Consider the following 24,184-nt stretch of genomic DNA (forward strand, 5'->3'; position numbering starts at 1 on the left):
CTGACCTAAGGGTAAATAACCTGGGAGACTCTAGGGTGGAGCTACCTTGAACATCTTATCTGCCTGAATGTGCTCCCTCCTTCCTGGGAATCAGTGGCCGTGCTGAAATCCACCACATCACCCCCTTCTTCAGGACCACATTCTGTCACATAGGTAGATGATTAAGATTAATACTGGCTGTATCTAGTATAAGCAGAGTCACTTCCAAGGAGGGCACCAACTCTTCAAACAATGAGAATTTACTAAAGCTCTAAAGTAAATAATACCACTCACATCAATTGGATCATAAAACATTCTCCAAGCAAATAACCACACTGTATATTAATAATTTTATTTATGTATAGTAGGCAATATCCCAGTGATTTGCACATCTGTGTGAAGTATAGTGTCAGGCTGATAAAACCAGCACTAGGTTGTTGAAAGCACTTGTCTGTTTATACAATGTTACTGCTTCTCATGTCAAGGGGAAAAATTGCCATGAATTAAAAGGGAAGGAGGTAATTAGGGATTGTTTATACATAGGAATGCTGTTTCCACATACATACTGCCATAAACATGAACTGAAATAAATTACAGTAATGGTTTGCTATCCTCCATACCAGTACAAGCTGTAGCCATTATTTCTAACTATCCCTTCATTACTGCAATTACAGTACAAATTTCATTAATACTAAAATTTTCTGTGTTTTCAAGTAACTCAAGCAAGACTCAAGGCCTCCAAAGTAATAGCCTGCACTGGACATACATTTCAAATGCTATGCAACTAGAATAAAATGTGACATTACTGTAGTGCAAGGTAAGAAATATGGGCTAGCTGCCCTTTCCGGCAGTGAAAACCAATCCTGTGGTCTTCCATAAGAAATCCCAGGTTACCCTGTACATAAATCTTGTCAAAAGAAAAGCTAATACAATACTCAATAATATTTTTTTGTAACTGGTCCACTAAAACTGCCTCTAAACCTGCATTTAATGCTGTAGTTTTCTAAAATTCGTCTAATGTCAACACCCCAGGCTTCTACTGTATCTGAACACATTTAGAGCCAACAGTAAAAAGTATACTTGTGTACAAAAACAGATCTACAACTCGAGCCTTGATCTACACAATAGTGTACTTGCTTGAGCCTATGTTCAGAAAGCAAAGAGTTAAAATCAAGCAGACCAACTTCTCAAGATCTTGCTCAGGCACGCAAAGAACTTTTGAATCATGCATAGCAGAAACTTCAGTTCAAACAACAAGCTAAATGACTTGTTCAGGGAAGGTTTAATTAGACAATGACTAAATTAGGAGACTGTTATTTTGTAATAAGGATATGATCTCCCAGCAATGCCAGCTTAGACGCTCAGGGTAAGAAAACTATAAATCTAGCAGGAAATCTAGAGACAAAGAGGAGATGTTTATATCCAACTGTTTGTAACTAACTGAGCAGCATTTTTTTTTTAGAAAAGAGCCTCACAAAGTGTAGAGTTACAGTCATGCTTTTTTCAGTATTTTAACAATTACTCCCAACAAACTCAGAAACCAGAAAATGCTCTATGCTTTTCTTTAGTCTTAAGAGGATTGTTAAATGGGCAAAGTCCTTCAGACTCATTGTTGTTACACTGTGGATTTTCATTAATGAAGGTAACGTTGCTGAAATCTGATTATCATCAAAAGAACTTTATCACTCTGCCCCAAAACATCCTTTTTATATAAGAGAAGAAATGGCTATAAAGGATTCCACACATTCGTCTATTATACAACTGGCTATTTATATACAGGTAGAGAACTTAACTTGCTGAATTCAGATGTGTCTGTTTGTTTTCCTCCCTTGTAAGTCAATTATAACCAAAGACTCTTCTAAAAAACATATCTGGTCTTACGCTAAAAGGGGACTAAGCAAAACTTGCACAGGCAGAACTGTATCCCCAGATCTTACACTATTTATAACACTATGGGATGGCTGAATAATGCATAAGACGATGTGCATTTTCACTAACAGTCTAACCTGCCTGAGGTTAGAAGAGAAGCTATATTTTCCTCCATCCATTCAACCAATATTGGTTTTGCTCTTATAAGCATTGAAACAGAGGCAAAATGCTACTAAATATCCAGTTTGCCTCCTCAAGTCTTGTATACTTTTTCTGAGAATGCCAGTGACCTAAAAAGAAGAAAACAGGCTTTCAACCAAAACACAACAGGATCACATTCGTAAAATACTACAGCAGCAAACACTCTGCTTCTCTCCTCTGGAGAGGAGAGGTCCTTTAATCTTTGCTTCTGACTACAGTTTCTCTTCCAATATTTGGCTGTTGGTAAATGTAAGGCTTTTTTCCTGATGCCTCATCTTCAAATATTTAAGTGGATAAAAATGCAAAAATATTTGGTTTTCAGCAGCAAAGTAAAAAAATATAAGCACCAAATATGTATTTAAAAAACCAAAACCAAAATTGAATTCAAAGCAGATGAATTTCCCTTTCTGCAGTATGTAAAATCAGCCCAAAGTGGTTAACGTTACTTTAGAATGCCAACCTCCTTCGGCAGATTACTACCGAACTCAAATATTCTAATACAATTCATTGTTTCCTCATGTGGTGCATTCATTGAAGCAACAAGTCCAAAAATAATAGGGCAGGGTTGCCAGACTGACCTCATAGTATTTAACAAATATTTTGTTAAAATGTTAGTGCTAGTAGTAAACAATGAGCAAATATAATGTAACAGGACAGAGAAAATGGTGGAACTAATCTTAGTAGTAGTTAGTAGTTCAGTAACCACCAAAACTTCTCAATAAATAAAACAAATCTAAAAACAATTACATGGCTTCCCAGCAAGCTTGGCTGAAGACCCCCTGGGCAGACGTTGTGACAGACAGGATGTCTTTGCATTTTAAAAAGAATCGACACTAACATTTAGGACAGACGTGTCTGGGAAAAGAGGGAGGGTGGGCAGAGGAAGAACAGAATGGGCCATCTAACACATTTTGGAATCATCTTCCCAATTTGGTTAAATGACAGCTGTTTTATTCCAGGCTGCCAAAACCAACTGTCTAGAAAAGAACAAAGGAAGGGTCTTTCTGATCTACACCATGCATTATAAACTAGTTCCTAAAACTAACTGCTCCAACTATCATATCGTGATTCAGATTCACACACACCAGCCTAAGAATATACATACATGTACATAGCAGTCAGTGGAGTTGTAACAGTTCAGAATGTGCTTTTTTCCCCCTGCATACGTGGAGGAGGGAAAAGGGGGGGGGGAGAAAGGGAAGCTCTGAATTAGCCATCTAAAAAATAACTACTGAACACTGAAAAGAACTAAATTATCATCATTTTCTGTGCTCAGTTTCCAACCTGGCCTGTATATTCTGAATTAGACCAAACATTGGCTGATTTATTATATTCTTATTTCTATCTTCTTGCTCACTTTTGTATTACCCAAAGTTTCTTCTGAGATATAATAGGGTTCCCTTCCTTCCCCTGAAAGGTTTGTGGGTCACCTAAGGGAAAAAAAAAATAAGGAATGGATTTTTCCAGTGGCTTAAGCCTCATTTTCACTCACACAACCAGTTGGAAGTCAGTCAAAACGCCAGCTTCCCCTTTGGCTCTGTGAAAGTCCAAGGTGTGCTGGGACCCATCTATCCATTCATGCACACACAAACAGGGAACTCCTCAGAGATTCAGAAAAGGGAGTTGAGAATAAGAACAAATATCTAAGGAGACCCCTGAACATCCCAGAGTTAGAAGGTTTTTCGGTGGATTGCCCAGGAACTGTCTTCCTCATATTCTTTCTTGGAAACCCACATTTTCTTAAATGTGTCAAGTGAAGCCAGAATGGAGCCTCTGTGGAGGAACAAACATAGGAGTTAGATGCATGACTACTAGGAACAACCTTTTAATTCTGATTTCTAAAAATATTACTAAACTCATAAATACCAACCTGTTGTTGTTGAAAACCAAAGGATGTCTGGAGATTTTTTTTTTCAAAAGCATGGCAGACAAAATAATCAGCATTCTAGTTACCTAAATCTATTATTATTACTATTACTATTATTATTATCCTGAATCAATCCAGTGCAGGATGGGGTTTTTTCCACTAAAGATTGACTGGCCAAAGTTACCCAACTGGCTACTGTGTCAAAGAGAGGACTGGGACATGGGTCTTCCTGCACCTAGCCCAGCACCTTAACCACTACACCACATTAGCACTTGCACTCTCTCTAAATATAATGCACATGTGCTGGGTGCATTCAGTTCATGTGGCAACAATGGGTTCAAGCTAGACCACTGGGATTTTTAATGAGTAAACTTGCTTTCTAGAATTTGCTTAAGATCTTTTGCAGTGCAAAGGACATGCAGGATTTTAAACACAAGTCAGTGCAGGCAGTGTTTCCTTAATGAGTATGAAAATACATTATATTAGAACACCACCTTTGCCCATTTAGGAGAGTAAATGCAGATCCTACTAGAGTTTCCAGTCTTCATCCTAGCATATCATAAAAAAGTTTGTTTCAACATTCCCCAAAGAGCCTTCACATTATTTAATCACAGTAATCTGTTGTACACCATATAGAGTACAAGACTTTAGTTTAGAGTCTTTTCTTATGCTGTAAATGAGTCACTTTTTATTTTAATAAAGTGTGTGGATCCACACAAAGGCAAGTAAAACTACAACTTCTGCTGCAGAAGATGTTGTACATACCCAATCCATGTAGAATATAATCTCTCTTGAGGAGCAGATATCTAGGGATTAAAATAAGAGGGGAGGATTTGGGAGAAGGCATTTATTGTCCACATACCAAACTTACAAAGCTCTTCTGCAGCAGGCTATTGGAATTCCTTCCTAACCAACCAACCAACCAACCAATTTGAAAGGCAGAAAGATATTTGTTACTGTGGTTGACAATCTGGTAAAATGCCTCTTTGAAGTCTAGAAAGGGCTGTGTTTACTGTATTTACCTAATACACTGAAGCATAAACCACCTTAACCACATTTTAGCCTATTACGTTTGTCAACACAGCCCATATGGTTAATTTATTATTTAGTATGTCACATAAATCCTGAAAATGGATTCATAAACCATAGGTTAGTTGACTATAGGTAACTGCATTGTCCAAACAAAGTAACTGTGTGTGGTAAAATCATCTATGTCTCTCCAAATTAATTTACCACTCTACACCATCCAACAAGGACAATGGTGAAGGATCTTGGGAGTTGTAGTTCAGCAACATATAAGGGCCACAGTGATCACATCGCTGCTGTACAGGTTTCACTGGAGATGCACTACCTAGGAGAAAACCATGCAGGCAGGTGCAAAATGCTTAAGTTTTTAATTGTTTCAAGTGCAAAATACTGTGTGATGTTTCAGCCACAAATGGGTTGGTTTGAGCTTGAAATACATCCAAAATGATTGAAATGCTACAGTTTGTTGTAGAGGCAGACATTTCACATCTCATGCTCAAAACAGCTCAAAATAAAATGTTTTACATTTCCATAAAACCATTATTTTGCGTCTAGAAAAAGTTGGCTCTGATCCAAACCCCCCCCCCATCTTTGCTGCAGCAAAAGCAGTAGTCTTTCAGGTATAACATAATTCTTACTGGTTTTTGGAACATGCTGTTTTGGGATTTCCGGGTAAGAAATGGCAGACTGAAAATGGCTCTGCAAAAAGTGGAGCCGACGACTGCAGTGGAATGAAGAGCCGGCAAGTAGACTGGCTCTTCGATAATTCTTCTCCGGGCAAGGAAAGGACTTGAGATCACCCACAAGTGCTCCAGACAGTTGCTCCTTGCAAGGAGACAGCAAGATAGCAGTTTCTGGTGGGTTTAGAGCTCTGGGAGACAAGGGAATAATAATCTTGCTCAAACAGTGGTTGGCGCCTTTGCAAGGACACTTAAGTTTGCATACTTCCTTTCTAATCACTTTCAGAAATTGCTTGTTAACTGTTTTTCAGCTATTATGAACCTTTGGACTGTTAAGTTTTACAGCACCAGGTGAGTTTCCTTCAGTCCTTAGTTAAAGAAGTTTTAAATTCAAGTTTAAGGACTTTAAAAAAAATTTTTTTTGGAATAAACAGCAAAAAGGTGATTAAAACTTTGATTTTAGAAAGTTATAAACAGACTAAGAGTCCAGATAAATTTGAAATAAGACTTTGGAATTAATTATAAAGAATCCTTCCCATGGGAGATGTCATGAGTAAGGATGGCGAGCAGGGGGCTCCCATCCAGGCTGTAAAGCACATGCGTAGTACTGAGGAATTAGGTAGCCATTCAAAGAGACACAGATCGGGCCCGCCTTAGCCTTTGGGGTTTATATGTCTGGGTTTTTCCCACGCTTCTTCAGTTTGTTAGGATTTTCTGTTATGTAGCAGTAATAAACACTAGAGACCTATTCCTTGTCTCAGCGTGGTTCCTGGCTGTTAGGACAGGAAATTGCTTTTGTTTTGAATCAAAAAAATATAGTAAGACTTTAAAAATTGGACACTAGAGGGAATTAGAGGGAATTAAAGATTACAATTAAAGGAGAAGAACAGTCAAACTCAACTCGCAAATACAGAATTAAGCAAAATATTTTAACATGGACATATTGAAGGATATTTTAGAACAATGAACCCAGAAGTTAATTTTAAGAGTGTCTGCCGCTATAGATAGACTGTGTTTAAAAGATGTTATGGAAGAGGAACAAGTTCTACCTGACAAGATTGAGACTGATTTGAAAGGGGATTTAAACATTTTTCTCTTGTGTTTCTACACCTTGTTAGTTTTTTTCTTTTTCTTTGTAGTTTTTTGTTTTTCTGTAGCTTGTATCTTTGCTTGAAACTTAATAAAATTCTTATTAAAAAAAAGAAAGTGGATTTAAAAATGACAGGCTACAAGAATAACATGGAAAAAGATGTTACATTGGACATACAAAAGAAACCGGCTGATGGTTTAATATTTAAAAGGGCTATACAAATAATAAACTAAGAGAGTGACCTGGATAATTTTCCTATATTGGATTTACAAAAGAGGCTTGTTAAAGTTTTGAAGAATTTTGTGAGAAGGGACAAAGAAAAAATGAAAAGAAATCAAATTCTAGGACATTATTTGAAGAGACTGAAGATCAAGATTATTAGAAGTAAAAGGAAGGAATATAAAATCAAGGCTAAAATAGATATGTTGTTATCTCTGGTAACCCTCAATGGACCTTTGCTGAAATGTCAAGGCTTTATGGATTTGTTTATAGATAAAGAGATGGGATATGGGAAGAAGAGATCATTTGTTGTATTTTAAGAGAAAGTGATAAGTTACTAAAATTGTTTGTACTTCTTGTGTTGAAGGTAGGAAATCATTTCTTTATATATTTCTTTTCTTTTCCTTTACAGTATTTTTATTTTTTATTACTTTTCTCTTTTTTCCTTTCTTTTCTGCACCTTCTGGTTCTTCTTTTTATTCTTTTAGTTTTGTTCAGTTTGTATTAGTTTTTATTGTTGTAATTATAATTCTTAATAAAATTACTATATAAAAAAAGGAGTATGTTGATTTGGAAATATCTGAGTGGATTTTAGTTAAAACAGAATGTGACAGGGTTCTTAAGTCCCATTAATGTGAGGGCGACCTGGCTGCGACATCTGTCACCCCACTGATTGCCAACGGTTGATTTGGCTGATCTGGCTCGCTAGATGGGTGTTCCCTTCCTCCCTCATTGCTCCATGTGCATCCCTCCCGAAGCTGTGCACTCGGTGGAAGAGGACAACCATCCCAGATAGAAGGAGCATACCAATCTTCAGTCGAGGGTATACGATAATTGCGCTCCCCTGCTAGAACCTCCAAACAAGCTCTACATACCCTGATTTTGACATCTTTAGGTGCCAGTTTCTTCACTTCACTCAGAAGCCTATCACCAAAACCTATTGAAGATAAGCAATAATTCGAGTTAACAACCTAGGGTGTAATAAAGTAATCTAGGTTTCCTGAAAACAAATCTAGAATCAACAAAACAAGCCCTGAAACAACATCTACATCTTCTTCCTATATAATAAAGTAATACACAAAGTGGCATTAAACTACACAGTTCAGATAAATGATACAATAGGAGAAATTATTTATTTAAGTAAAGTACACAAAAACTGTATCTCATTAATATAAAAAAGAGACATATTAAGAAATGCTAAGACTGTTTTCCAGAAACAATATTTGAATTCCAATTCCTCCAACTGGGTTGGAAGAAGGGTTTTCCTCGGAACAATTTTTGCCTGCTTCCAGGAAAAGAATCACACGGAGTGCTGCCAATATTTACTCCTGGGGAGTGAATATTATTTTCAATAGCTTCAAGGAAGGTAAGGGGAAAAGTCAAAAGTTAAGTTCAAACACTGCATATTTATAAAGGCAAATAAGCATCAGAAGGAACCTTTGAAGAGTGTTGAGCCTCCAGAGAGCACAATGTTGGAAAAGAGAGTTCGCCTTAAGTCCATATCAGACTTCTGAATTGCAAAAACCAGTACTTCATGCAATCCCTCACATTCTTCTCCAATCAGGTCTGGCCGGAACAGCAATTCAGGAGCTCGGAATCGGGCAGGACCAATCTGCAAAGAGCACAAGAAAGTCAGCTTTCTGGTTCCTAGATAGGAGGTCTTATTTCCTAGAGCGAAAAACTGGATCACATGAATGTTCTTGTGCTCATACAATGGGACTTGCTTCCCACTCCAGCCCACTGCACTAGTCTAATCTAAAAGGACCTCCAAACAGAACTTGAGGTGCAGAGAGAAGCACGTCCTCCTCTTTAGTACTGTTGTGAAGTACTAAAGTATTTGCTTATAAATTACCCTCAGTTTTGAGATTCTACATTAGGATTTAGGCAACCTGGTGCTGCCCAGATTGTTTGGACAACTTCCCCATCTCTTTTCACTGACATATTGACTAGGCCTGATGAGAACTGAAATTCAAAACATTTGAAGATTGCTAGATTTCACATTTCTGTTCTACAGGAACTTCTTTGAGTAAGCAAATTTTAAAAAGCTCCTATTGTAAAGAATACATTCTCCCCAATTTTAAGATCTTTGTGCATTGTGTTTTATTGTTCTCTTTTACCGCTTTCTGTTACTTTCTGGAGTTCTGCTAGATCAGAAAGAATTATTTTGACTTCCTAGCTTAGGTTCAGTGCTATGGATTTGTGCCTCAAAGAAGATAATCTATATATTACTAGAACTCTCATTGTGTTTATTTGTTTGTCCCCTCAAGTGAGCCCAAACTGTGCATTATACTGAAACAATTTTTGAATTAAGGTACCTAAAATCTGCTACCTTAAAGAATGCGTGAAAAATCTGAGACCCATTACTCCTGTGGAATTGAAATTTGTTCAGACCAATTTTATTCACAAAGTTGTGGCTGTTGCAGTGTCCCCGCAGTCACGCGATTATGATTTCCGATGTTCCCTGCTAGCTTCCCACAAGCAAAATCAATGGGGAAGCTGGCAGGAAGTCAGAAGTCGTTCTTGCTCCCACTCTTTTTTTGCCCCCCTGTGGTCATTCTGTTTATCTGTTTAGGCAAGTAAATATTGACTTACTGAAATTCATTTGCCACTTAAATTATTTTTCTGTTTATGATACAGTTTTATACGCTTCTTAGATGATCATGAGACCATCCAGCACTGGGGTAAGAAAAATATGATCAGCCTAAAATTTAATGTTCATTCTGGTCACATCAGACTATACTACCTTTGACCTAATGGGTCACAGGGCTGTCTAGTTATGACTAGGAGATTTGCTATTTCCTTTCTCTCTTTGTAATCAATTCTCAATTAGCTTCTTAATCTACATAATAAACAACTTGTATCTTTTTCTAAAATCGGTAGTCTCATTCTGAATTTAACCTACCATACATCTTGGTCATTCTGTTTAGCTATAGTTGGGCCAGAAGCCAAAAGAGAGAAAAGGAGGTCCCACTCATCTCCTTCTGAGAGACAGGGAAAGAGGTTGTTGATAGCAACAGCTCCCATTTGTAGGAGGCTGTAGCAGTAGGGAATGGGGGAAGGGCTTAAGTGCTTCCTTTAAATGAATATACTATCTTCCTGGGCATGTAGAAGTTCAAGTTCCATTATATGGATATCCAGATATAAAAAAAAGTAACGTGGTATGCTTTTTGTCAAGTTCACCGTCACTCTTTTGCTACAAGCCTTTCTTGCATTTCATTTCAGACTATATGACCAAATGTTATTTTCTTGGAGATTATATGTATTCAATTTACCTGTACTGTCTTTCAAAGAAGATGATATTTCTTCTGCCATGTATTTTTATCCAATGCTTCCTCCAGCAGTTAAAAACATACTGACTGTCCTGGCTTTTATTTTTAAAACTGTTCTTTGTGATTGGGCTGATAATTTATGTTTGCTCCCAGATCACACTGTGAATACAAGAGAGCAGGGGTTTGAACTGAATGATTACACTACCCTAGTTTCCAAAGTTTGCTTGGCCATAACATCTCCAATAGCACACTGGAACTCAATCTTCAGCAGGAGCACTCAGAATGCAAGTCAAGTTATTGAACAAGGATATGGACTCTGCAGCCAGCTTGTAAACAGCCATTCAGTTAGTCACCTAAGGTGAATAAGAATAATTCCCATGTATGGACTACAGATCTTGCACCAGTTAATAACATAGGCATGTATAGACAAGTGAACTAATTAAAAAATATCACAAACTAATGATAAGTTGCCTGCAGGGCTTAAAAGAAAAGAGACTTGAATAAAAAACTGTTGTTTCAAAATAAGGCCTTAAATTTTGTCTAATCAAGTCAGAAATAAACTGTCAGTGCCCTCCTGGTTTTAATTAAAACAAACAAAATGAGGAGGCCCACCTAAACTCTTGGTTCTAATATATCTGCCACCTCAACAGAAAACTACTGTATACTAATCCACATAAAATGTTACTGTTAGAATGACAACAGCACATCTAACACTCCCTATGACAAAGGCTAACTCCAATTCAAGCAATTAGCTAGCTGAGGATTTCACTTTGCCTTAAGTGTTAGCATGATATGAGAACACTATCATGCAATTCAAGGTGCTGGTTATCACCTTTAAAGCCCTGCATGGCTTGAGACCATGTTACCTACAGGACCGTCTTTCCCCAATTATTTCTACCTGCCCTACCCAATCTGGCAGGAGAGGCATGCTCTGGGTACTGTTGGTTAAGAAGAGTCAGTTGCCTTTGCAATACATATAAAGCAGGATTGTCTCCTAATGTACCATTGTGGTTATCATCTCAAGAAGTATTTGTTAGAAGAGAAAATGTTGGAAAAACAAGCTGGCTAAATTACAAAGATTTGTTCAACTTTGAAGAGGGTTAACCTTAACTTAAAACAAGGGTACAGTTAGAGCTGGAAGGTTTTACATGTCATTGGTTTACATATGTGCAACTGTTGGAACGCTTTAAAGTGGATAAAAAGAATTTTAAATTTGTTAATGAAACAACTCAATTTGAAATGGAACTCTGTGTAACAATGAACATGTTATTACAAAGGTGTATAAGATGTTGTTACAAATGAATCTAGAAGATGAACAAGTTAAAGAATGATTAAATTGGCTAAGAATTTTGGATATAATATTATGCTGGAGCAATGGGAGAACATGTGGAACAAAGGTTTGAAATTTACTTTGAATTATTATTTAAAAGAGAATTTTTATAAAATGATGTATTGTTGGTATTTAACTCCCAATAAGTTGTCAAAAATGTATAATGGAGTAACGAATGTTGGAAATGTTCTCTTGGTGAAGGAACTTTTTATCATCTTTGTGGACTTGTGAGAAGGCTAAAAAGTTCTGGGATCAAATGTGTGTTAATATTCAAAAAATTCTTAAAGTGGACTTACAAAAAAACCTCCAGAACTGTTTCTCTTGAGACTGTGGAGTCCTTGGTGCTCTCTGAGCCTTGTTGTTTTCTTGCAGACATTTCATTGCCAGACTTGGCAACATCTTCAGTGCGAAGAGGGAGTGGGCCTTGCTCTCAGTTTATATACCGTGTCTCACAGCACATGGACAAACTCAACCATAGTTTCAACTGGGAAACTGTGAGCATCCTAAACCAAGCCAAATCCAAAAACGTCAGAGAATTCCTGGAAGCCTGGCACTCAGACAAAGCAGCCATCAACCGACACATAGAGGTAAACAATATTTACATACCATTCAAAAGAGACAATAGAAAAGCCAAAAGACCAGTACACTCCCTTGCCAGCAATCAACACCCAGATATGCAAAAATCAACACTAGGATTAACACCAGATGAACCATCAAAACAGCACAATACACCCTAATCAAGGAACTATTAACTCAGGCAATCAACCAAGCAGCAAACAACAGCCCAATCAAAGAACTCCCAAGGAGAGAACACCACCCCTACCAACATAACCGTGGTATATAAACTGAGAGCAAGGCCCACTCCCTCTTTGCACTGAAGATATTGCCTAGTCTGGCAATGAAACGTCTGCAAGAAAACAAGGCTCAGAGAGCACCAAGGCCTCCACAGTTCAACCCTGAGCTACAAATATTTGCTTCTCTTGGGACTGATGGAGAAACAGCTTGAGAAACAACATGGGACTTTGCTTTTATATATGATTACAGGAGCAAGACATTTATATGCACAAAGATGGAAAGATACACAAATCCTTACAGTGGAGGAATGAATGATTAAACTAATGGAGCTGGCCCAAATGGCCAAGTTAACAGCATTGATAAGAGAAAATACCATGTCTGGATTTGTTTCTACTTGGCAACCACTTTTAGACTACTTGCTTGTGTCAGAAAAAAATGAAGTTTTGATTTTGGATTTTCATGATTAAATGGTCTGATTTAATAGAAATAATGTTACTAAGGTTTAACTAATGGTAAGAGATTATATTTGTAAATGCATTTATATCTGTATTGGAGAAGGTAGGTAGTCACTTTCTTTTTCTGCCTTTTTTCTAATTCTGCACTTTAATCATTTTTCTTTTTTTCTTTAGTTCTGTACTCTATCTTATCTATATTCTATTTTTGTATTTTAATTATACTTTAAAAATTAATAAAGTTCTTTTTTTTTAAGAAGTGTCAGTTGCCAGGCCCAGGAGGAGAGCCTTTTCTGTCATGGTGCCCACCTTTTGGAACATCATTGCCCCCTGATTTGAGATTGGCCCTGTCCTTGTTGGCCTTCTGTAAGGCCTTGAGCGGTTACTGAGCCTGGGGCCCTGGGTGTGTGGCAAGGCCCATCTCCTGGCTGTGTTGATAACTGTTTGGATGATGCCAGGCTGCTACTGTATGTGTTTTTTTATATTTTGTATTTCATTAATTTTATTGTAAGCTGCCTAGAGTCATGGATGTGAGATGAGTGGCTATACAGAAGGAAGGGAGGGAAGGAGGGAGGCACGATGGATTGGCTAAAAATCTTGTATAAGAAAGAAAAATACTCTGATCCAATTAAACATCTAAGCTGGAACTTTTGCTTTCTCTAGAAATGTTTACTGTGATGTTTATTTCATGTATGGAAAATTCTGGGCTGAAAGTTGTAAAAGGCAACTGATGGCAATAATTAAAGCTTTGTGTAACAGTATTCAAATTATGCAAAGTCTTTACAAACCTCAATGGTGCTTCCATCAGGAAGGTAATACTGAGCTTTTTCAGTTTCTAAAGTTTCATCCTTCTGTGGGTTTATTGACAGATAGCAAGCCCGCTGTGGAGGAATAACAAGCAAAGGTAATAATCATCAGCATTCAAACAACCAGCCTTTCGTAAGACAATGTTTGCGCAGATGTACCAGAGGTACTACTGTATAATTCAATAGTTTTTTGCCATTTAGTACTGTTTTTATTCCCACTTCTGACCTGCAAGGAGCCTCTCCATCCCAACAATGTCATAAAATCCTTAACCGTATTAGCAATTAAAAATGAAAAATTCTAGGAAATTTACTAAGAATCAACAGAGCAAGTTTACTCATTTTCTACAGAGAAAATCCAGGGTAACAAAGCTCTCCAGTAGCAGGTTGCTTTTACATAAAACATTATTTTGTGGAATACAGATGAATCTATAACTAAGATGGAGTTTTGAATATAAATAGCCTCATTCAGCAATGATACAAAGAACATAAAATAAGAGCTATTTATCGACAGTGCTCTATTTCCATCAGTACACTCAATAACAATTCTGTAGTAAGGCACTGTATGACCTCTTTCCAGCTGATCACACAGTAGATGGCAGCCCAGCTTTAAATATTAGCTGATGTTTCAGTGATTATGTGAAGAGAGATCGTTGTTCATGAGCTAAGTCAGCTTTCCTCAACCTGGAGATGGTCACTGAGAACTGGAAGGTATTAGGTCAACTATATTTTAGTTGTGCTACTTCAGTTGTAGAATTCACTCTTCAGGGAGGCTTGTCTGACACCTATTTTGTTACAATGTTAAGATAGATAAGACTTCTGCAATTTTCCAAGGCTACACTACTGAATCGTGTTTTCTCGCTTGGTTTACCTGCAATTTCAGCTTTTTAAGTAGTGTTCTACATTGTTTAGATTTTGTTAACATTATGAGCAACCTGGGAAAGGACAGTTTATAAATATTAAGTAACTAAGGTAGAGTTTCCATATTTTAGATGCAGAGGTAAAGAAGTAATACTTTTCCAGAACAACCTAGTAACTTCATTATGGAACAGAAATTGGAATGAAGTAATTGTCTGATTCCCAATCACTCTGTCAAGTATCATGCTATAATGTAATCATGTAGTGAAAAGTGTTTTTTTTCCCAAAGTTGAAGCATCTATTAAGAATTAGGCATGTCTACTTTATTATCCCTGGCTTTTGAAGAGCTCACAAATCCTTCTACATAAGGAAAGTTTATACTTAGAAGGGCCAAGATTCCTGGATATAGCTCTGTGGTAGCTTTCCGAAACAACAACTGGGAAACAGCTTTGTCCAACTCTGACTTTTCTTGCTAAGATATTCCCATTGCTTCTCTAGTAAGCAAATACTGCATTCCTTGCACTCTTTTTAGAACCTGGTTTACAAGAGGTTGATGTGAGATAGATGGGAAAATGCAAATAAATCTTTTTGGCGATTTGCGGTTGATCAGTAAAGTTTTTCCAATTCTTAAACAAGAGTGACATTAAAGACCTTTCTTCCCCCTTCCTCAATTAGGTTGCTGAAATCAAGAAACCTTGATCTGTGGTAAGAGTAGATTTGTTAGACAAACTAAAACTCTTAGCCTGAAATATACACAAAAGTACCTTGGTTCTTCAATCTTGTACTCCTGAAACATACTTTGCAGCTGCAGAGAAGATCTCAGGTTTTTAAAGAAAAAATGAAATAGTCTGCCTGCACCTATGTTACAGAGAACTTCCAGAAGACCCCATTTATTTATGTGTTTGATTTCTATAGCCACCCATCTCAACAAGTGGATCCACCATTATTTTGTTATTATTTGGACACTGCATTGATTATTGGCTCAGTGATTAAACAGACAGTGAAATCTTGCATGTCAGCCACAGATCCTACTGATCCACCAAATCTGAAGAAATGTTGGGAACAAATATCACTTGTTGGAAGAGACTTCACACAAAATATAGTGCAAACTGATCCCAAAGATACCTGTTCTGAGTAGTTTGGTGTGCTTTGTGTGTGTTTTTAAATGTATAACTTTTCTTGTAATCTGGACTGTTAGACACCAGCCAGTGTTTTGAAAGGGTCATGTAGTGGACTCAACCTTTTCAGAAAGTGGTATTGATGGGAAGCATGTCTGAATGCTTCCCCTGTTTGCCTTTTTAAAAAAAGGAGCTCCCACAAACATACAAAAGCTAGAGTAAGAATATTGTATTTGTTTTACAAATGTGAAAGCGTTTTAAGCACCAAAGTTTTCTTACAAGGGGGAACAATCTTAAAAATTGCAATCCTGTGTCTACTTTCTGAATGAGCTCAATTCCAGAAGGATTAGGACTATAATCACATAACTTTTCTGAACATACTGATTGGACAGCAATTGAAGTAGCACTAAGGGAAGATGCCCCTTAAGAGCCAAAGAAATGCAGTTCTGCATCACAGCTGCAAATTAAACAGGCTTCTTTTCTTGTCATCTGGATAGACATTAGCAAATGCTATGACATATATCAGCTGTAACTGCTCAATCCACCCTCTACTGCTCAGTACCTTAAACCAGAAGGGACCCCAGAATCAAAAACAAAGGGCATCCATGCACCTCTTTTATGGTTTTGACGATCTCAAATTCAGAGGATGTATGGAAGTCATAGCCTTCCTTCCGGAGATAGAGGCGAAGGAAACGAGAGACATCACGGCCAGCTATGTCAATCCGCATAATGGAATGGGGCATCGCAAAACCTTCGTAGATAGGTACTGCATGGGTAACTCCATCCCCAGAGTCCAACACTACCCCTGTAGTTCGTCCTGTTGCGTAACTACAGAGAGGATAAAATCAACAATATTTGATGGGTAATCAGTAACTCTTTCCAAGAATACAATTCCCCAGAATAACTCTATTTATTCTGTTATCGCTAGAAATAACTAAACAGCAATCTTTATGAAAGAAAATCAGTGATGATAATTGATGACTGGGTAAAACAGAGGAAGTTAAAATTGTAAATTCTAAAAAGTGAGGCACTGGGCCAAAATCACCAGAATTTATACAGAAGCAGCAGGAAACATCCACTCTGTTAGTACATATATAAATTTAGCTATAGTATGAACCTCTGCATTTCATTACCAAGGCAGACTTTTTCGAGGAAATCTTTTAAAAAATTCAGGACGCATATTTACTTAGAAATAAGTCTCACTGAAGATAGAATGATCTATTTGTGTGAACATGCATACAATCTCCTTAGATCATTCCACATACAAAGCAATGCACTGAATTGCAGAAATTAATTTCTCCTCCAAGTTGAGCTTTAAAAAAGGAGTAGGTAAAATACTTACAGACTAAGCACAGCTTGCATAGAGATGAAAAGGGCTGGCACATTAAAAGTCTCAAAGAAAACCTCAGCTGCTCGTTCACGGTTCTTACGCGGATTCAGTGGCGCTTCCGTCAATAGCACAGGGTGCTAGTGATTAAGAACACAAGAGACTCAGCTAGCCAGAACTCCATGGACAATGGGGACTTCCCCAGTTTTCTAGCACAAAGCATTAGGTACCAGAAATAATAGGCTCTTCATTCTTGTGGCTATGTATTTGGAAAGCTGCTCACACCAAAAGGGAATAGCGTGATATTAGAAGGTAATCCTTGTACTAGGACTACCATATCTGAGCTGCAAAAATTGAGATGACCACTAGATGGCAGTAAATAGTTAGCATTTTCTGTAACTTTTTGCTGCCACCTAATAGTAGTGCATATTTTTGCAGTCTAGATATGGTAGCCTTACAAATATCATAGATGGGGAATTTGTGTTGTCAATGTTATTAAATACCAACAGCTACAGCCAAGATGACCAGTGGTGAGGAACAGTGAAAGTTGTAGTTCAGCAACACGTGCAAAACCGTAGGTTGTTCTCCCATGCAGATCTAGATCCATACATACCCCTACAGATCAGGTGTTTGAAGTTAATAGCATGACTAGGAAGTCAGCTCTGCCCAGAGCAGTTCTAGTCCCACCTTAGGCATGAAAGCTGGCTGGGTGACCTTGGGCCAGTCACTCCCTCTCAGCCCCTCACCTCAAGGGGTTGTTGTGAGGAAAATAGGAGGAGGAAGGAGTATTTGGCATGTTTGCCACCTTGAGTTATTTATAAAAATAATAATAATAAAGGCGGAATATAAGACATACTGTTCTGGTAAAATAATATGTGAAGTTTTATATTCCTTATCTTTTAGGAAGGATCCCATGACACAGAGAAATTTGGCTTAGCCTCAACCCTTGACCACAAAGGCAGTAGCTACAAGAAGAACTACCGTAAAGTACTCAGCTAGGACTGAAGAAGAAAAGATGAGTTATGCTTTTGCCTACTTCTACCAACAGGTAGAGGAAGGAAGCAGTTCTGGGAATTTGCTTAAGCAAGAACTTCAGGACCATATCCCAAATGAATACAAATGCCTGTTCACAACTTGCTTAATGACCACAATTGGGACTGGAATACATACAAGGATTGTCTCTGGTCTCTCCAGTTTTAGCTCTTATCCTATGATTCCACCCAATAAAAAGGCTATTCCTGTCCTAACTACCAGGAAACACACTGAGACAATGAACTGGTCTCTAATATTTATTACTAGTACTTAACAAGAATCCTAACAAACTGAAGAAGCGTGGGAAAAACCCAGACATATAACCCCCAAGGGTTAAGGCGGTCCCGATCTGTGTCTCTTTGAATGGCTGACCAATTCCTCAGTGCTACGCATGCGCTTGACAGTCTGGGTGGGAGCCCCCTGCTCGCCATCCTTACTCATGACAATTCCATTGTGAAAAGAATTGAAAAGAATAAAAAATGCTAATAGAGCTGGCACTGAGGTTGCACAGCAGCTACAAGTTATTCTCTTACTTGGTATTTTGAACCTTAGAGAAAGAAAGGTAGCTCACTTCTTCAGAGAATGTCTGGAGTTGATCTTTTGAATACACGTACTGCCAAATGCGCTCCATATCATTCCAATCCTTCACTATACCATGTTCCATAGGGTATCGTATAGAAAGAAGGCCTCTATGTTCCTTAATCAAATTAAAGACACAAGGTAGCAAATCAAACAGAGGGACATATAAATATATATGTTTATATCTTGACTCACTGACAAAAGATTCCCAAACACAATAACTACTAAATTTACACTGAAAATTACACGTGTAACATAGTTGAGGAAATGTATCCATCATGCAACAAATGCTTATCTTACTTTTATCATAACAACTGTGTGGATGATATGTACACATCCACAATGCATACATTTCATTATGTACAGATAATACATGTGTTTATTGTTACTATAATCCATTTGAGTTCATTCAGGATACCTCTAACATAAACCTAAGTATGGCCAAAACCCAATCTCTTTATCAGGATGAACGTATGAACAATAAATATTAAAGTCTGTTTAGATAAAAAGCATAGGATATTTCTCTGTTTCTAATGACCCTAAAAAAGAATAAAGATACAGTCAAATCAATGTTGTTGCCTTACCTCTGCTTTTGGACCAATGAAAATGTCACCTTCCAAAGCTCCAGCCATAACTCGGACGTGTTTTGGTCTGCCCACACTGAAAGAAGTACCACAAAAGGAAAAAATGGATCTATGGGTTCAAAGCTTCACTCATGAGAGACCATTCTAGAATCATTAGATTAAGGTGCTACAACCTGAACTGAATGGCTGAGTTTAATATCATAGGATGATTTATTTTAACCATAGTTATTGAATAAGCAGAATGCACACGTCACATTAATCTATAAATCATAGTCTACAAACCACAGTGGCTGGTTCACACTACACAATTAAGCTGATGTCAAATAACTTTATTCTCATATATGGATCCAATAAACACCATCTCCAAACTCTGCCACAGGATTAATGAGGAAACTATTTTATTTTGCTTCTTATAATGAGCGAAAGGATTCGAGTTTGCTGCCAGCAGCAAATTGTAAATATCCTTAAAATTCCAAATCCATAAGAAGCTATTTCTGAGCACCCCAAAACCCTCAGTATTAAGGGATTCTGCATTTCTATAGGCCATGTATTAGCCTAAAATGAAGCTAGATACACAGTCAGGACCAAGAAATATTGAAACAAGGATAACTGTTTTGGCATTTGGCCTCTGTACACCACCACGCTGAAGTTGAAAGGAAACATACCCAGATGGGAGCAAAGTCAGGACTTTCAGCTATAATTCAAGGGGTTTGACAAAAGTGGGGAACTAACCATTCAGGAAGTACAGCCAGTGGCATACACACACCCCCATCGTTGGTGGCTCATAGGTAATGGAATGAATGGCTGACAAGCAGCTGCATGGCCAGGTGTGGCCTGTTTCCTGGGTACCCCATGACCAATCAAGCAGATAAAGGCCTGGAGGTGGTTCTGAGCGTTACATTTGCATTTGGTAGCTGTTCACTGGAACTCTCAACATGAGGTCCAAAGAGGTGTCCATGCAAGTGAAGGAGGACATCATTAGGCTGAGAAAACAAAATAAACCCACCAGAGAGATAGCAAAAACATTGGGAGTGGCCAATACAACAGTTTGGAACATCCTGAAAAAGAAGGAATTAACTGGCAAGCTTAGCAACAGCAAAAGGCCTGGAAGACCATGGAAGACAGCAAAAGTGGACGACCGCAGAATTCTGCTCATGGTGAAGAGGATCCCTTTCACAACATCTAGCCAGGTGAAGAACGTTCTTGAGGAGGTAGGCATGTCATTGTCAACATCTACAGTCAAGAAATGGCTTTATGAATGGAAATACAGACAGAGGCTTCACAACAAGGTGCAAACCGCTGGTAATGCTCAAGAACAGAAAGGCCAGATTAGACTTTGCCAGCAAACACCTAAAAAAGCCTGCCTGATTCTGGAATAAGATTCTTTGGACTGATGAAACCAAGATTAACTTGCACCAGAATGATGGGAAGACAAAAGTATGGAGAAGGAAAGGAACAGCTCATGATCCAAAGCATACCACATCATCTGTCAAACACGGTGGAGGCATGGGCATGTATGGCTGCCAATGGAACCAGGTCACTGGTGTTTATTGATGACCTGACTGCTGATCAAAGCAGCAGGATGAATTCTGAAGTGTATAGGGCTATACTTTCTGCTCAGATTCAGCCAAATGCTGCCAAACTGATAGGACACTGCTTCATATTGCAGATGGATAATGACCCAAAACATACAGCAAAAGCTACCCAAGCTTACTGAAGACAAGACTGAAGGCAGAAAGACCCACAAACAAGCAGCAGCTGAAGGCAGCTGCAGTCAAGGCCTGGCAAAGCATCTTGAGGGACGAAACTCAGCATTTGGTCCTGTTCATGGGTTCCAGACTTCAGGCAGTCATTGACTGCAAAGGATTTTCATCCAGGTATTAAAGGCGATCCTTATGTTTGTAATGATGTTGGTCTGTTCCATTACTTATGAGCCACCAATGATGGGGGTGTGTGTATGCCACTGGCAGTACTTCCTGAATGGTTAGTGCCCCACTTTTGTCAAACCCCTTGAATGAACAGCTGAAAGTCCTGACTTCGCTCCCATCTGGGTGTGTTTCCTTTCAACTTCAATGTGGTGGTGTACAGAGGCCAAATGCCAAAACAGTTATCCTTGTTCCAATATTTCTGCTCCTGACTGTAAAAGACAGTGTGTGTTCAACTGCCACAGCCAGCATAGGTCCAAAGACTCACTCTGCTCCATGCAGAAAATGATCATATAGTAGGAAATTATGGAACACCAGCCACAATTATGAGGATACTTACTAGTTTGGAAAACAGTACTTAGGTATTTGATCACCTGCAAAGCCAGCTTTAATCATGCCAGAACCCTGTTGGGATTAAAAACAGAAGACCATTATATGAAATGAAACAATTATTGACCGTGAGGTATCTTGGCTCCCAGACCATGCCTATTAACATATGAACAAGAAAATAGCAGTCCAAATTTAGCACCAGTGGCCTTATTGTCGATACCCTTCAATAAAAATTTCACCCAATGAATTCCATGATCAAAACTGCTTGAATTTGTAGTGAGCTTATGTGACCACTAGATGGCGGACATCCTGTTTCCACTCTTCTTTTGAGCCTCAGACCACCCAAGAAGAATTCCTTTGTGTGGGACAAAAGGTTTTAGAACTAGATGGTTAGCAAGAGGCTTTTTCTCAAGAGAAGTACAAAAAACAGGAAAAATCCAGTAAACAGCATTGAATCACATCACCTTAGTAACTTATAGAACACTGCAGCATCCCACCCATAGACATTTTTATGAATTCATAAAAATAATATGCCAGACACAGCTGGGTTCAGAAACAAACTTGCTAGGTTGAAATGTTGTTGGCTAATTTGGGACTCAGTGGCATCACTTGCAGGACATGTTGAAACTTTAGTTTAGTGCATTATGCAAACCCACCAGTGTGGTTAGATTATTTATTTATTTATCATATTTTTCTCACCGCCCACCATCTCCCCCACAAGGAGGGACCCTGGGCAGCTATGATTCAGTATGCTATGCAGACCTAGAAAACTGGGTTGAGTAAATAATGGTTAATTTAACTGTGGATAAGCATGTTATGTGAACACAGTTTTAAAGTAATAAAATCTGATGTGACTCAAACTGGACTCCTGGTGAATTCATGCACATGTATACGTACTTTTCTTAGCAATAATACAGAAATCGTTCGCAACTGCCTTCTTTTAAAATTTGACTCTTTTAATTTTCCATGATAAGTTAATTTACAGCAGACTTAGAATAATAAATATAACATGCTAGGTATAAAAATAACCGACCTACCATGTTGTGCAAATAAGACTTTAAAATACAGTTCTAAAAGCTGTGCAGAACAAAAAGATTCTAACAGTCCTCCTGAAATTAAAGAATGATGAAAACAGACTAACTTTTACAGGGAAGGAATTCCATCTCATTGTAGAAAAGCTCTGTTCCATGCTGCCAACTACCTAGCCTCTTTCAACCAATTAGCATACTGGAGAACCTCTGAATCACTTCAAATAAAATGAGAGCCAGTGTGGTGTAATGGTTAAGGCAACAGGCTAGAAACCAGGACTGTGAGTTCTGGTCCCGCCTTAAGCATGAAAGCCGGCTGGGTGACCTTGGGCCAGTCACTCTCTCAGCCCAATGTAGACTAGCCTCCTCGCAGTACACCCTGGGCAACGTGACTTGTCACGGCTAAATAGTCTACACAACTGGCTGCTGGACCTCACAAGGATTTCCCAGCAAGAAAAAGCAGCATGAACACCAAACTGCTATGCCATACATTAAAAAAAAATTTTTTTCCAAATAAAATTACAGACATGTCCATCTAGGAGGCAGCAGTTTTTCTTACGACTTGGTTGTAAACCATGTAGTGATTTATAGGTACAAATGACTATTTTGAATTGTGCCAAGAAACAAAGAAGACTGTGCAGTGAGTTTATGACCGCAAAATCTGGAAAGAATGATTGTTTGAACGTAAAATGGAAATCTAACTCATCAGATTTACTAATTTTATATCTATCTACTGTATCTATCTTCCAGGAGTTCAAAGGTGTATACATTACAGCTGTACACGTTTCAAAAAAAATTATTCAGGAGAAGTGCTTTGGATCTTGCATGAGCACAGCACTTGTCTGCTGTTATTCACTGAACAGATCCTTCATTTCTCAGGCTTCTGCATAAGCTTGAAAAAAGATGCAGCATTTAAGATCATATTAACTAATGAGCTGATTCTTAATGCAGCATCGTTGTTTTCAGGGTCACAGAGAAACTTGAAAAACAATAGAAAAATGGTTGGGCAGGATCTAGGAAACGTCTCCTCACGGCACTCCTGCAAGTACTGTTTTAAAGAAAGAGCACTACATCTGGAACAGCACAATTATATGCAGCAGCAGCAGAAATACACATGGGGAAAATGGACGAGAGCTATGCAATTCTCAGGGCTTAGCTAGCCAAACCACCCTCTCTTGCTCTTTGACAGCATCAGCCGGTCAGAACAAAACAGAACCTTAAAGGTCAAAAAGAACGAATAGCCAACGCGCCAATAATCACGCATGAACTCCGAAAAGGCGGGGCAATCTACATCGCGAAACGCGAATCGATGACGCTAAACGAGAAGCAGCAGAGGGGACCAATCAGAGAGCGAGGTACTCAACAGGGCGTGAACTACCCGCTCCGTTGTTCTTCGGGCTGCGCCGTTCTGCGATTGAATGGCAAAGGCACCAACCAACGAGAGCGTGGGCCTGGGTCACCGAGGGGGAGAAAAGAGCCCAAGTTCGGTCGGAGATGGCGAGGGATGGAAGACCGCCCTGGAGGAGGGGAGTGGGGGAGTAGAAAACCACCCGGCCAGCAGGATCCGCCGACCGGTTTCTGTGAGGAGCAAAAAGACCCACCGTGCCTACCGCAGCGCCTCCCCTCCCACACCTTCTTACAGAGCAGGAACACAACTGCGGTCGGACTCACGTTATCAATCACCACCGGCTGATTCGCAATCACATCGTAGGACTCCATGGCGAGCGCCTATGCGCCGCCGCCGCCTCAGTTACTGCCAAGCAAGCGACAGAACGCATGCTCAGAGCGAAGGCAAAGCTTGCCGGGAAAGCGAGTTTCTATGG

General features: G+C 38.7%; 1 protein-coding gene across 2 annotated transcripts; it reads right to left on the minus strand.

The window, feature by feature from the left end:
* Nucleotides 1-315: 315 nt before the first annotated feature.
* ACTR1A (actin related protein 1A) lies at nucleotides 316-24,124 on the minus strand. Of its 2 annotated transcripts, XM_063307082.1 has the most exons (11): nucleotides 24,033-24,124; nucleotides 21,344-21,408; nucleotides 19,079-19,154; nucleotides 18,487-18,612; nucleotides 16,899-17,023; nucleotides 16,168-16,384; nucleotides 13,566-13,658; nucleotides 8,369-8,543; nucleotides 7,807-7,868; nucleotides 4,682-4,722; nucleotides 316-3,822 (listed from the first exon to the last, which is right to left on the minus strand). In XM_063307082.1, exons 1-11 carry the CDS (start codon nucleotides 24,078-24,080, stop codon nucleotides 3,720-3,722), a joined length of 1,131 nt encoding a protein of 376 aa, XP_063163152.1. In that variant the 5' UTR covers nucleotides 24,081-24,124; the 3' UTR covers nucleotides 316-3,719. The 2 variants fall into 2 exon arrangements, with proteins under 2 accessions (XP_063163152.1, XP_063163153.1); XM_063307083.1 differs by lacking the exon at nucleotides 13,566-13,658.
* Between the last annotated feature and the right edge of the window lie 60 nt (nucleotides 24,125-24,184).

Source organism: Candoia aspera, chromosome 6 (genome assembly GCF_035149785.1).
Source record: "Candoia aspera isolate rCanAsp1 chromosome 6, rCanAsp1.hap2, whole genome shotgun sequence".
Taxonomy (NCBI): Eukaryota; Metazoa; Chordata; class Lepidosauria; order Squamata; family Boidae; genus Candoia; species Candoia aspera.